The sequence below is a fragment of the Corvus brachyrhynchos genome, unplaced genomic scaffold, assembly GCF_000691975.1.
Source record: "Corvus brachyrhynchos isolate BGI_N302 unplaced genomic scaffold, ASM69197v1 scaffold4, whole genome shotgun sequence".
Taxonomy (NCBI): domain Eukaryota; kingdom Metazoa; phylum Chordata; class Aves; order Passeriformes; family Corvidae; genus Corvus; species Corvus brachyrhynchos.
In genome coordinates this window covers 6,462,051-6,476,676 of record NW_008237878.1, presented here as the reverse complement: position 1 = coordinate 6,476,676, position 14,626 = coordinate 6,462,051, and the positions used below count along the sequence as shown (strand labels likewise).

Sequence of the window (14,626 nt, the reverse complement as noted above, 5' to 3'; positions counted from 1 at the left end):
GGGGGTGTGAAGAGAGAAAGGAGGAAAAAAAAAGAAAAAACAAAAATCCAAGAAATGAAACAAAAGGCAGCCGGGAAAGACTGAGCAGCTCCTGAGCATTCCCATCGTGCGGCGGCTGCAAACAGCAGCGATTAGGGCTGATAACCAGTAATTACCGCAGGAAAATATTTAAAGAGCCGCTCCATTATCATCCCTAATCTAAAAATTATCCACTTCATGCCTCAGGGCTTTGTGCTTTTAGAGAAAAATCTCTGTTCTTAGGGCTCTTCCTGCAGCCTCTGACACACAGAGGTTTCAAGAGGAGACACCTTTGGCTACCCTGGGGGTATGGCTCCCGTGGTCCCTCCTGGCTTCCTTCCTTCTGGCTGCTGCTCTGTCTGGGGGTCCCAGTGCCTTTGAAGGGGCCTGTTGCCCATCCTCCACCACCCTCTGTGCCCCTCACCATGAAAAAGCACAGGGCCGTCCCCCGATGGTCACGGAGACGTTGCTGCCGGCATTGAGGTGGGTGCCTTCGATGGCAATCCAGGTGCCACCAGAGAGAGGACCCCGGGCTGGGACAACACGGGAGAAAGTGGGTGTCTGTCAAAGGAAAAGAGCATCCCTGGAGTCAGACAGGCTGGGAACCGAAACCCACATCCCCAGGCAGCTTCAACCAGGTGACCAGGCCACAGAGGAGAGGGACCTGTGGGACAGCAGCCCAGCACAGTACTAAGGCCTGGCAGTGCCAGAAGGACAGTGGGGAGGCAGAGCAGAGGCAGCCTTGGAGAAATTCAATCACCATGACTCAATGACTGACCAGAGAATCCCTGCCTGCCCTGCACGAAAATGACGGCAAATTTTCCAACTCAGCCAGAAAACCATCCAAAATCACCCAGCATCACCTCCCTCTCAGGGTGACAGACCCTTCCCCAGCACGGGGCTTACCACAAAGGTGAAGGTCTTGGGGGATATGGCCCGGTAGCTGGGCGTGCAGTCACGGATGCACACTTCCACCCGTGCCTCATGAACCTTGCTCAGGCTGGCATCTCCGATTTCACACACAATCCTAAAAGATGAAGGTAAGAAACTCTCAGTGTCCTGGCACCAAGACACTCCCTGTGCCAAGCAAAGGTCTCAGGTGCCAGCAGCTCCATGAGAAATAAAGGTGGTGGCAGTTGACACTGCCAGCCCTCAGAGAAGCTTCCCCAAAGCCTTTGGGCTTCTCCCAGAGCAACCATAACCAGCAGATAATTCCCTCCCAGTCCAGCCCAGTCAGCTCTACGTCTTTTGCAGCCGCGGGCAGCATTTGAACATCATCACTGCTGTCCCTGACCTGCTGAGGTGACTTGGAGCACACCCATCCCTCGCCAGCACTTACTGCTCAGCGCTGATGTACTCGCTCTCAATGGGGATGCACACCACTTTGCCCACTCGGACACCCCAGCGAACATCTTCAAACTTCAGGCCCAAGTTCTCGCCAGTGATGGTCAGACGGGTCCCGCCTTGTCTAGGGCCGGTCTCAGGGAACAACTAGGAGAGAGCATGGCCTGTCACAAGGATGCAGAGCCACAGGGACACCTCACTCAGGCAGGCTGCAGCCCAGACAGCTGCAGGGTGTGTGCTACAAGCAGCAAGGAGCAGACAGGTGATGAGAAATGCCAGCACATATGTAAGTTGCACACAGAGAGGGAAAGACCTCCCCAGTGACAGCTGTATCCACAAAATCCCCCCAGGAACAAGCCAGGAGATATGAGAGGTGTCCAAGTAGAGGGCTGGGATGTGGACACCCTGATGCAGACATAGCCATCTCCCAGGTGACAAGGACACGGAGTTGAAGGAGACAGGGCAGCATCAGCCATGGCTCCAGCTGAACCAGCAAGGAAGCACCTGGATGTGCCTGGCTTTTGGCCAGGTCCCAGATGCCCAGGGATGAGATTCCCATGTTCAAGATGTCCTCAAAGGAGAAAGCATCTCCACCACGTCTCTGCAGAGGGGAAATGGCAGGCAGGGGGGAAATGCTTTTCTCTTCACTGGCAAACCCTGTGCCAAGGCTGGCTGAGAAGGGAGGGGACCTCACCACAGCACCACGCCTCATTTACCAGGATGATGCCCAGTAAAGCAGACAGGTGTGGCCTGACAGACAGTGGCAGGATGAGGGATGAACAGAGGTGTGGGCTCTGTTCCAAGGTATGTGGGGACACTGCCTCCAACCAGGCAATTACAGGCAGTTTTACATCAGTGACTGCTAGCCCCGAGTGGGCCCAGGGATGCAGCTGGGTCCCCAGTGACACAAAGACACAGCAGGGGAAAAGGCAGCTGCAGGCAGCAGGAGAGGGAGAGAGGAATGCAGGCTGGGTCAGTCCAGGAAGATATCACACCCTGACCCAGGGGAAGGGATGGTTCTGTTGCAGGTGATGGCCTCCTCTGCTCTCCTGGCTGAGATCCCCTCTAGCACTGGCAGGCACCTCTGCCTACACTAAGCTCAGCTCCTGGACAGGCTCAAGCCTCGACCAAGCACGTGTAAGCTCTTTGCATTCTTGGCAAATCTGGGCAGCTGCAACCCTGGGGCATGAGCCAGATGGATCCTCCTCCTCCTCCTCCTCCTTGTGAAGGGCTCACTCCTGAACATCATCTCCACAGCAAGGAAAAGCGGACGAGCTGAGGGTGGGAAACATGCAGCAGCAGACACTGTCCACATCCCCAACCCTCATGGACTGCATGGAGCCAGGGGCTGTTTCTGCACAATCCCACTACAGCCATCACCACTGGGATTAACTTCTGCCCTCTGGATTCACATTGGGCTGGTCACCTTCAGCACACACAAACTCAGATGGGAGCACCCAGTCCCCTTGCACACCCGCATCCTGCAGGACATATCCCAGGCCAGCATCAGAGCTAGGACTGGTGCCTGAGCCCTGGTGACTGACCACGGCAGTCACAACTCACTATTTACACAGCAACAAAACCCTCTGGGGCTGTGGGGAACCACTGTTTGCCTAAACCTTGTTCAGCCCCTGCCCAAGTCTGGGATTGGAGCTTGTTCTAGCAGCTGCAGCCAGCACCAGGTTGGGTTTTCTCCTTAAATAAAGCTCAGGCGGGGCAGCTGGCAAGAAGCTGCTGTTTGTTTGGTGCTGCTAAATGAGTGTTAAAAGCTGCTCCGGGCATGTTCGATTCCTCCTCTGCAGCAGCAAAGCTGACAAGGGCCACGCGTTCGGGGAGGAAGGAGCCCGGGAATGAAATGACATCGTTGGCCGCCCAGCACAGGGAGGTCACAGCTAAACAAGGTGTGTGGGAGGGGGGAGCTGCCGAGGACAGCAGTAGCTGCTCAACCCTCCCCTTTCCCCCCTCCACCTCCACACCCCTGGCCCCAACAAACACTGCTGCTTTTCTCCTAATTGGTTTCATAGGGTCCTTTTACATCAACAAGAGAACGGCTCCAGCGGGTACAAGCAGTTGGCTTGCTCCCAGCTCCAGTGGCCAAAGCATGGCCAGAAAGTGCTGAGGCCAAGGGGTACCCCCTTCCCAAGGGAAAGGGTGTCACTCTGAGGGTCATAGCAAGCACTAGCTGAGACACCACAGAGGTTTGGAAAGGACTTGTCCCCACCACTGAACAATGGGTAAGTGATTCCTCACTCCAAGGGTGAAGAACTGTGGTCACCTCCCAGCCCAGCCCCACCACCCATGAAGACACCTGCACTCTAGTGGGCTGGGCAGGAAGCAGGCTCCAGCTCCCCATGAAACCACTGTAGGAGACCCCTTCTCCCCCATCAGCCCATGCTGCCCTCTCTGCACTAGGCTTTTCCCTGGACCATTTGCAAGCATGCCCACAGCCCAAATGCGGGACTGGGGGAGTGGGAGGCAGCAGGCAACAGGCAGGCTACAGGAAGAGCATCACACCAACAGCTCCTGCACATCCACACCAAATGCCACCTCCCAGAGCACTAATGCAGAGCAGAGCCAAGGTCAAGCCCACCTGCTAACAGATCTGTTCCTGCTGCACCTGCAATTACTGTAAAATTTCATAATGATTCAGGGCAGGAGAGCTGTTACCATCAGCTCTGGACCAACTGCTGTTACCAACGCCGGGCACCATCAGCTGCAGTGTGTGTGTAGATGCCTGCAGCCCTGGTCACCTGAACACAAGAGGACAAGGGCACAGCCTACAGCAAGGCCACCCTGGCCATGACCTGCCTCTGCATTCTCCACTCCCATCATCCCTATGGGTCCAGATTTGGGCAGTTCAGCCTGAGCACGGTGGGAAGCTGACAGGGAGCCCCGCAGCTCTGCACACAACATCAGACCTCCATGTAGGGATGCAGGCTCTGAGGCTCGATCCCACTTCCCTGGGAATGAATCCCTTCCCTGCCAGCACTCCACCAGCCCCAGGCAACTCTGCAGGCAGTACTTCTTGCAGGCAGGGCTCTTTGCAGGCAGGGGCATGCCCAGCAGGGCTGTTCCCCCCTCTCCACATGGCTGCCACCCAGCACACTGCAGGGCCCATCCATGTGAGAGGCACGCAGCACGCACTGGGAAAAGCCAAGACTCTCATTTCCAGCCTCCATCAGATAAGGCACTGAAACCCAAACAGATCAGATCCTGTGCTAAGACTCCAGTAATTAACACCATCGAGGCCTGGCCAGGCATGGGTAAGCAGAAGGTATCCAGCTGAAATACCCACCAGTCCTTCCTTGTGAACCTGGATCCCAGCCCAACAGGCACGTGAATATTAATATACACAATCTTATAAGCAAAGGTCATAAAAGCTGTCAGGGAAATGGGATGATGATGATGAACTACTGGCCCCAGTGCACATGGCAACACATGGAGGAGCAACTTAGAGCTTTCCTGGATCCCTCAGTCATGTGCAGGAGGGGTTGGAATTTTGGAAATGAGCCAGAAAGCCCATTGCATGGGGGTGGTAGAGAGAGGATTTTAGCCTTGGAAATGAAAGTGGTGACAAAAAACACTCAAGTACTAAACACTGAGTAGATCTGGCTGCTGTGAGCTGCCACTGGAGAGCCCCATCCACATCCCCATCCCCCATCAGAGTCCCTCGGCACGGGGCATCACCACCCGCCCGTCCCCACATACCTTGGTGATCTTGGGGTCGGTGCAGCGGCTGTTGCCGCTGCTGGCGTGCATCCAGCTGCTCTCGTAGGCCAGGCAGTGCTGGCGCAGGGAGCAGCGCCGCTCCGACACGCACCAGCCACACTCGAAGCGCGGGTCGGCCTTGAGGCACAGCCCGCAGCTCTCCCGCAGCGCCGAGCACTTGTACAGGTGGGCTGCAATGGCAGGAGCAGGGCGGGGTTAGCATGGGCTCCCCAACCCATGGGCAAAGGTTCTGGGGGAAAAAGGCACCTGCTCTTGCCCCTCCCACCAACTCCCAATGGGACAAACCCCCACAGGCAGGAGGCAGCAGCAGCCTGGACTCAACGCCAAAGTTGTCTACCAAAGCTTCTTGGAAAATGCCTCTTATTTAGAAACCCATCAAAGCACTCATGCAAGCTATGGTCAGAGCCAGGGTGGGCTGGAGGCTGAGGGGGCACTGAGCCAGGTCCTGTCCCATCCCTCACTCACCCTGGATGTTCTGGGGGTTGTCAATGACAAAGTTCCCATTCCAGACCACAGACAAGTTGACGGGCAGGTCACTGATGTCATTCCCTTCGTAGAAATACTGCAGGAGGAAACAGAAAGGAGGCAGAGCCGGTTAATTGTTGAGGCAAGATGTCCTGGTGAGGGGCATAGAAAGACATACAATCCTGTTACATGGATGTCTCCCATCAGCCCAGAGGAGAGGGATGGGGTCCTGGCTGGGACTTGCTGGCTAGGAACAAACAGGTCTGACAGCCACTCGTCAAAGTATCGGTCACAGCACATGAAACCAGTGGGCTGGACTGACAAAAAAAGATAAAGCAGCAAAACAGAGGGTTTCTAAATAGACCCAAAACCCATCAGCTCAAAGGTCTGAAGCTGCTGCTGCTGGAAGAGGAAGAAACAGATGGTGCCTCTGCAGCACAGATGTACTTCTCCCCACAAGGCTCCCAAGCCCGTCTCCATGCCCTCCCCACTCCAGGGGTGCTCAGTTGAATATTTGGGATTATGGTCATCACTGGTGAAGCTGGGGGAGGACAGGCTGGGTACATCACAGGAGTGGATTCAGTAGAGTCACCCTTGACAGCCAGTGGGGGGATGTCCCTCGCAGTCCCCTCCAGCCCCATCGCCCATAACAAAATGACATAAAGCTGTGGCCACATGGCTGTGGGTGGAACAGAGCCAAGGACCCTCCAGTGCCACAGCAACCTTCAGATCTCAGGAGAGAGCACTCCTCCTCTCCAAACCACACCCCCAGTTGCCCCACTCCCGGCTCCACACCATGCTCAGACATTGGCTACACTCCATTTCAGGACTGGCACCACCACCCTGAGCTCCCATGTAGGGAGGTGACACCAGGGAATCCTACCCCCTCAGCTTTAGGGCACCCAAAACTCAGGTCCTAGGACCTGCTGCTGTCCAGACACATCCACCTCCATTTCTCCTTCCAGCCTGGCCAGCTTCTTCTCCCCACCCAGACCCCTCACCCCTGCCTCAACACCTGAGTCCCAGCCCCAGCAGCACCATCAATATTCCCTGCAAAGCCGCTGCATGCAGACAGAGAGGTTTAATCGATACGGAGGCAGGAAGGCAGTTGGAACCATCCCTGACAGCTAATGACCTCCTTCGGCAAGAGATTCCCCGCTCCTCGCCTGAGAAAATGACAGGCGTGTCAGGAGAGATTAAATGAATGATTCATGGCTTGCTGGAGTTTGTTAGAGAGCAGTGGACGCACCAGCAGCCATTCACCGGCAGTGGCCACAGCCAGTCCCAGCACCACCTTTCACAGCCCCAGGCTGTACCAGGAAGAGGTGGCCTCAGCACCTCCTCCAGCACTGCCCCAGCTGCTGCCCCACATAGGACCCTCTGCAGTGGGTCTGTTCTACTTGACCCCCGCACGGGGTACAGGGGTGTGACCCACGAAGGAAGCCAGCCATGCCCAGAAGAACAACACTTGGGTCCTTCTCGCCTGACCATCAAAGCTGGGCCCTTCTGCGCTGAGTCTCTCCCAGCCTGGCAGCACCACCAGTCCAGCATCAAACACGGCACCAAAATGGGGCACACGCCCAGTGTGAGACCTGGCTACAGCAGCACACCCCTCGCTCAGCCCCACAGGGTGCCAATGAGAGCCAAGCCTGGTCCTCCACTACAGCTTGTGGTTAGTGATCCTCTGTCCACCCAAACGCAGGGTGGAAGACCCCAAAATGCAGCCCTCCCCAGGGAGGAAGGCTGCTGCTGGTCAGCCATACACAGCAGCTGTCAGGCACATCCAGCTGCAAACCCAACAGCTTCAGCACCATCTCGTCTCTGCAGGTAGAGCCCCAGCACCCCCCAGCACAGCCCCCAGACATGGCACCTCTTGTCATGTTTGCTCAGATGACCTTCACCACATCTCCACCATGCACCATCTACCACCAGAGCCTCTCAGCAGCATTCCTGTCATCAGGCTTGGGAAGATGAAGCCAGAACCTGGCTAGGAGTCCAGATCTGTTCACCTTGCCCTATCCTACTCCCACCCAAGCACATCCTCAACAGAACCACAATGAGGAGCTGGCCGGACCCTTAGCAGTGAACAGAGACCATTCCCTGGCAGCAGGAGGGAGCACATGCTGGGGAGGGTGGTGGCAGCGCCGGAGCAGAATTTAGCTGTGACGAGCCACGTGGCAGCGTAAGTGAAATTGGCATTTTCAATTTGTACTCTGACATGTCTCATTTGGGGCCCTGGCATCTCGGGAAGGCATCCAGCCTGCAGCTGTCCAAAACACTTATTTGCATCTCTCTGCCCCGGCTGCTTTTGGAAATTAGTTCTTCTGGGAGGTGGGTTGGAGGAAGAAGAATAGGGGAAGAAGGAGGGAGAATATTAACCCCTCATGCACCGGTTCCGAGACAGCAAGAGACCAATTGCACAAGAGACTGCCTCCCTCTGAGAAAGGACATGGTGCTGAGGATGCTGACTTTGCTGTGACAGGGAGCTGCAGCGGACAGCAGGGAGCAGCGGGAGCACAGGACTGTGTGAAGGGAAGTGGCAGAGCAGGAGTCGTTGCCTCAGCTGGTGTTCAAAGTGTGGGATCACCAAGGGAACATGGATATCAATGAAAAATGTGTCCTTGGCATCTGCGTGTCTGTCAGCAGCCTCTCACCTGCCCTGCAGAGACAGCAGTGGGTCTGTGTCTTGGATGCTGTTCCTGGTCCCTGAAGGATGCTGGAGCTGGAGTCAGGACTTGGCTGTGCACGGGCAGGAGCTGCAGCTGCAGGGGCTCTGGGCTTGGCTTCCCTGGACTTGGAGATCCATCAGATCCCTCTCTAATTTCCAAAGCATCTTGTATTTTCAAAGGTGTTTCCAAAAGGCCTACTCACAGCTGCTCTTGCCATAGTGTAAGCACAAAAATGGCCTCTCCACCCACAGGCACAGCCACAGCCAGGAAGGCGGCAGCATCCAAGTAAAGCAGCAACCACCTTCCTGAAGGCCCCACAACAGGCAGGGTGTGCTTACCAATCTGTCCATCCTATGGGACCCAAAAAAGAGCTCACAGACAGGTCCCATCACATTGTCTCCTCCCTGCTCGGAGCTAACATGGTGTTAAAAATCCATTAAACACTTAACTGTTACTAACTTCCCAGTTAATCAATCTCTGTGGCTGGCAGCAGACTGGGATGAGCAGCAGGAGAGTAGGCCAGGATGGGTGTGAGTGGGGGGATGCACCTACCCAGGCAGTCCTGCTATGAGACCATCTTGCACTCTACAAAGGTGCCCAGGACCCCCAGCTGTGCCAAAGGATGATTTGGTTTGGCAGCTGCTATGAGGACAAGCTGTGGGAAAGGGAAGTTTGCTCTGGGAGCAAAAAACGACAGGCACAGCCTGAGAGCGAACTAACGGCACCCAAAGTGATGTGTTCTAATGCAGCACAGCCCACAGAAGGGGATGGGAGAAAAGATGTCATCAAGTGAGTCAGCAACCGAGATGAGAACTGCCTGGCTCCTTACCTAACCCAGCCAGCCTCCCTGTACCTCCATCAAGAGCTTACAACATGAATGTGGAGGACAGAGGATGTTTCATCCCCACCCACCTGGATACTGGTCTTCCCAGCAAGGTCTCCTTCTGCAGAGATGCAGCTCAGGCAAGAGAACTCCTCACTAAGCCTTTCTCAAGGCCCTTTACCCAAAACTTACCTCAGGCACCTTCCCAAGTAGCAACCACCAACCTCATGTTCTTCTCACATCTCCAGCGGTCACATCCACCCTGCCCCCCTGTGGGGAATGCCACCAGCCCTGCACACGACAAGGGCTGTAGCTGTCACCTGCCCTGAAAGTCCCACTTTTGATTCTAGGAAGCCCACTGCTCACCCACCCACCAGCTAGCAGCAATAGGCACTGAGAGCTACCCAGCTTCCCTTGGGATGAGAGATTCGGCACTCTGAGAAGGTGCCTGCAGGGAGCCACACGGGGGACACAGCTGCAGCTAGCAGGAAACACCCCAAATCTGTGGGCAGATTGCACTGAGATGCACTTTGGAATGCTCCTGCAAATGCCATGCCAACTAGACAAGGCCCTAGCCCTTCTCAGCCCAGAGGAGCAGGGCAGCCCCACAGCCATCTACATCCCTTACCACAGGGCATTCTTCCCACTCTAGCCACAACCTGCCCAGCCCATCCCTGGGGAAGGCAGCAGAGGGGCTGCTCCTCTGTAAGCAAACCCACACATCCAAATTTCCTGTGCAACCCCCCTCACTCCCACATGCACCATCCCCCTGGGCTGCATTTCTGGAGGAGCGCTTGGGCTGCAGCTGTGTCCTATTTTTCTGTAGTTGATGACCTCAACTCCTTCCCCGCGCTACGGGGACGGCAGTAATGTACATCGCGTCTCGCCAGGGCTCAACTGCAATTCATCATTATTTTATCTGCTGGAATTTAATTGGATCCTATCAAACTCTCCTGATACTCCCTTTTCACTTTAAACACTGCTGCAGGAAAGATAAATGTAGGCACCGCTAGGATGGAGAGCGCGGCTTTGTTGGCGGACGGAGCTGGGGCTGTGGGCTCCAATCCTGCTTCCCTCTCCATGGCTGGTTAATTAGAGATACATATACTGGAGGTGTGCAGTGCTCAGAACAGGGCATGTGTGTATGATTTATGTTGCTCTATAAATATACCCTGGGCCGAGTAAAATACCGCACAACAGCACAACTTGACGGTAACGCTCAGCCTCTCATTCTGGATCTCCTCCTTTTCTCCCCCATCACACACAAGCTTCTTCACCTGGATTCCTCTTGCCTCAAATCCAGCAGGGTGTGAGAACCTGATACCCTGGGAATATGTCAGAGCAACACCCAGGTTCTGCAGCAACAAAAAAATACCCAGAAAACTTAAATCTGACAGGTCTTACTTCACTCCCCAGCATCCACACTTGGGGCCGGGCTTCAGCATCCACACTGGGGTACCACACGTGCCCACCCTGCCAGCCCAGCTTGCTCTGCACCCACATCACTTTGTCCCAGCAATAATGCTCACTCCAGGGTGAACATCCCAACCTGAGTCTGGCCAGAGGGCAGGAGCCTCCACAGCCACAGCAGAAACAGTGGGCAAGGTGGGCTCTCCATGCCAGGGGTACTGGTGAGAAAGGAGCCAAAAGGGAGCCAGGGAGGTGACACAGCTGCTCCTCACCACGTAGGACTTTGGTTAAAAGGAAAGGGAAATAACTGAGGCATGAGGCTTAATTTAAAGTGCTGAGACAACAAGCTCATGAAAACGAGATCAGGGGTTCTTCCTATTTATACATTTAAAGGGATTTTTGGGGCTATTTCAGCCCTAAGAGGAACATTTTACAGAGAAAAAGCCAAACCCTTGACAGCGAGAAACACCTGTAGTCATTTTGCAAAGGCCAGGACTAAATCAGATCAAGTCCAAGGTTACAAGCGTTAGAGCAGATTCGGGACTGTGGCGCTTTTCAACAGCAAAACTGTTTCATTTTTGCAGAATCAGGAGGATGAGCCCTGCTGAGGGATGTCAGATGGGAAAGAACAGGCAAAGGCAGGGATATTTGGAAAATGAATCTCAGTGGCATCAACCTTATGCATTAAGACAGGTGACCATTTCTCCATCCTCTGCTGCAAAAAGCAAGCCTGGAAAAGTCTGCCTCCAGAAGATTAAAAGCAATGAATTGGCAAAAAAATAGTTTATTGGCAAAGATCTTCATTTTCTTAGTTAGGCTTGTCTTTCCTTTTTGCATCTTTACAATACATGTGGAAAACCATTAGGGTGGCTTTCTTTTTGAAGAGCAGAAGAGACCAAAGTGAGGAGGCAAAAAAGGTTCTTTTGGCTTTGTTTATGCCCTGGGATGCTGGGGAATACCAGAGCTGGTCTCCCTTGAGGTTGCCAAAGATCTATTGGGTGTTTCAAACGATGTTTATAGTCAACACTCAGACCTTAATGAATGGATTGCTGAATATTTAACCAAGATGTCCTTTCTTCAAAGTGCTAACAAGTCATTGGAGTTTGACAAGCACTAAAACAAAAGACAAAGAGTTTTAAGGGCCTTGACTTATTATCCCTTTCATTCACCAGTGATTCAGGAAAGCATCCCTAATTCCACAGAGTATTTAACCTCTTGTTTAGATCCCACTGAACTCCTGGAAACAATGTGTGCTTAAATGCCTTTTGGCATCCATCCTTCACTTGCTGGCTGGGAAGATGTCATCCTTTTCCTATATCTCTACTCGCCAGTGTTCACCACACCAAAATCCTAACTCAAAGGATGAAGTGCAATGGAAGAAGCCACTGGGCCATGGCTGGGAGAGCCTGAAGCACTATCAAGCAGCCAGATGGACTGCAAAAAGGCACGAAGGAGACAAACACCACACAAGTGTGAATCTGAATCCCCCACACCATAATGCAGCCTGGCTCAATGCCCTCAAATGTTAAAGCAGGCAAGTAGACCCTGAAAGCAAAGCGGCTTCTTTCAAGTCAAAACTCTCCTTTTCTCTTTGTGAAGCCACCCTGCACCCGAAAGCCACATCTGCTGCTCCAGACTGCAGCCCCATGGAGCTGCTGTTACCTGCTCCCCATGCACCTCACAACACCTCATACATGCTCTTCTGACAATTTGTGCTGTTTTCACGGCATCCCTGACAATTTCCAGGGCAAACATCCACCACTGTCAGCCCAGGATAAAGCGCTCGTTCCAGCTCTCCTATCCCTTTGGAGAAGAGCTGCAGAGGCCATGCAGCTCATGACACCAATCCTGGCAGCCACAGCATCCCTTGGGAAACACAGGGCATTCGTTCTGCTTTAAAATCTCCCTCCTTGACAAATTTAAACTCACTGAGGAGAAATGAGCCCACATCGTTCAGAGCCTCTCTGCAAGCTCCATCTCTGTTATGTAAAGGCTCCCCTCTGATGCAGGCGCCTCTCCTCAACACCCCACAGGAGCCATCAGGCTGCTGCTGTCAGCACTGTGCAGCCACAGCACTTCCCTACAGGGAGCATCCTGCAGCACACATATCCCAAACTGCTTTGGAATAACCTCAACCAAACCCCACACTACAGAACTGGGCAGGAGGCAGCTGCCAGCTCCAGGCAGAGGAGACCTGGCAGGAGACTGGACTGGCTGCACAGCATCTCCCCAGGACTGCTGCCCAGGGCAGGAGGCAATGACTCAGGATGCTCCTTCTGTCCAAAGGCTCTGCAGCCCTGGGATCACTGGAGAAAGGAGGGAGCCAGTGCTCATCTTAAATGGCCTCTAAATGTCACTTCTGCCACCAAAGGGAGCAGGGATCGGCGCTGGTGTTAGGCTGCAAATGAGCTTTCACAGTATGAGAGATGAAAAACAAATTTTAAAAGGATTAAATGGGAGAGCAAAGAGAGGGGCTGGCTCCATTCAGATGAGGACAGGTCAGTGCAGAGCACAGTGGGCAGCTGAGGAGCTGGGCAACAGCAGCTCCCGGTGGGGCCATCAGCACCCAGAGTGGCTTTTGTTCATGGGCTTGGTGCACAGCAAGGAGCACAGACACAGCTCACCCAGGGCTGCAAAACCCTCTCCCACTTAGGAGATAAGGTGCCTGGAGAAGGCAGAGAAGGCAGAGATGCCTGCAGGAGAGAGCTGAAGTGACAGGGCTGCAGGGGGCAAGGACACAGAGGCAGGGAGAGATGCAGGGAGCAAGGGATGGAGGGCAGGCAGGCAGGGGAAGGAGGCAGCTGCTGGTCAGATCAGGGATGGAGTCAGGGACAGACAGAGGCTGCAGGGAAGGAGGGAAAGCGCTTGCAGGGCTGGCAAGCACAGCTGCATGTGGAGGACTCCATGTGTGCAATGGGACACAGAGGTGTTAGCTCCATCCTGCCTGTAAAGTGGGATAGATTTACGGGGGGGGGAGGGCTCCAGCACATCTGGGCCCAGCTGGCTCCAGTCCAGGCAACTTTCTTCAGCTTTGCAAACCCAATTTCCTTGGAAGTGCTCCTAAAGCCTGGTGACTTCAACATTGATCCTATCTGGAACAACCCCAAGCAGCCTCCCAATGCACCTGGGGGAAGTGGCGGGGAGCCCGCCTCACACCCCACAATCAACAGAAACCCCTATAACCTGCCTGCAAGAGAGCAAAGCTGCCCATGCAACGAGCCAGGATGGTCCTGGGGCAGGCAGGAAGGAGCAGCCCACAGCCAGGGCCCCTGCCGAGGACAGCTCCCGGCACACTCACCGAGGTGTTCTGGCACTGGATGCTGGTGCTGTTGAAGCGCAGGGCGGTGACGCGGGTGGTGCTGCCGGGGATGTGGAAGATGCACTCGTAGTTGCGCTGGCCTGACTGCGGCTGGGGCAGGTTCTTGGCCGTCAGGGTGATGGGTTTCACCACACCCACGGGGATGTAGATCTGGGTGGAAGGCAGGATCTGAGGGCAGTCCTGCAAGGGGAACAAGAGGCAGCCGATGAGATGGGAACACTGTGCAGCCTCCCCCAGCACCCCTGTGACCCTCTCCTGGCTGGCAGGCTTAGAAATGTGCTGCAAAAACACCACCCTGAGCTCATGCTTGAGAAAATCCTCATGTGCAGCAACCCCAAACCAGCATCCTATGGCTGCTCTACCCAAAGCCCTGAAGACAGGAAAGAAGAGCACAAAGGAATCTGGTGGCAGGGCAGATGTAGAGTGTTTTCTACAGCTCAGGTTGATTTAGGTGGGAGGTGCGGAGAGGATGCATCTATGGAATCTGTAACTTGGCACTGCAACAGCAACATGTGTTTGGGCCAACTGGTAACAACATGGACTTCAATGCCATCATTGCAGCCAGTAGGTTTCAGAGTTAATGCCCACTGGGCTGTGCATTGTCAAGCTACCTGCTCAGCCCTCCTGTTTCCCTTACAGCTTCCATCCCCCTTCCTTCACAAGTGGACAGAAAAGCATTTTCCCTCTTTGATACAGCAATGTGCTCCTGCAGTGTGGCAGAGAACCTGCTCTGCAGCAAATTTTGCTGCGGCTTCTATCTGCACCAGCTTGGAGCAGTGTCACCCCACCCAGCCCGGCTGCAGGCTGCCCAGCAGGCAGTGCCTCCCGCCAGGGGATGCTGCTGAGCCC

The 14,626-nt window shown here is 54.5% G+C and overlaps 1 protein-coding gene across 1 annotated transcript in view; it reads right to left on the bottom strand.

Moving 5' to 3' along the window:
• Window positions 1–14,626, bottom strand: part of PLXNA1 (plexin A1) — a 103,592-nt gene that overhangs the window by 33,153 nt on the left and 55,813 nt on the right. Inside the window, 6 exon segments of the mRNA XM_008632237.2 lie at window positions 425–579; window positions 925–1,045; window positions 1,358–1,509; window positions 5,071–5,261; window positions 5,557–5,653; window positions 13,757–13,957. Coding sequence (XP_008630459.1) covers window positions 425–579; window positions 925–1,045; window positions 1,358–1,509; window positions 5,071–5,261; window positions 5,557–5,653; window positions 13,757–13,957 — 917 coding nt within the window.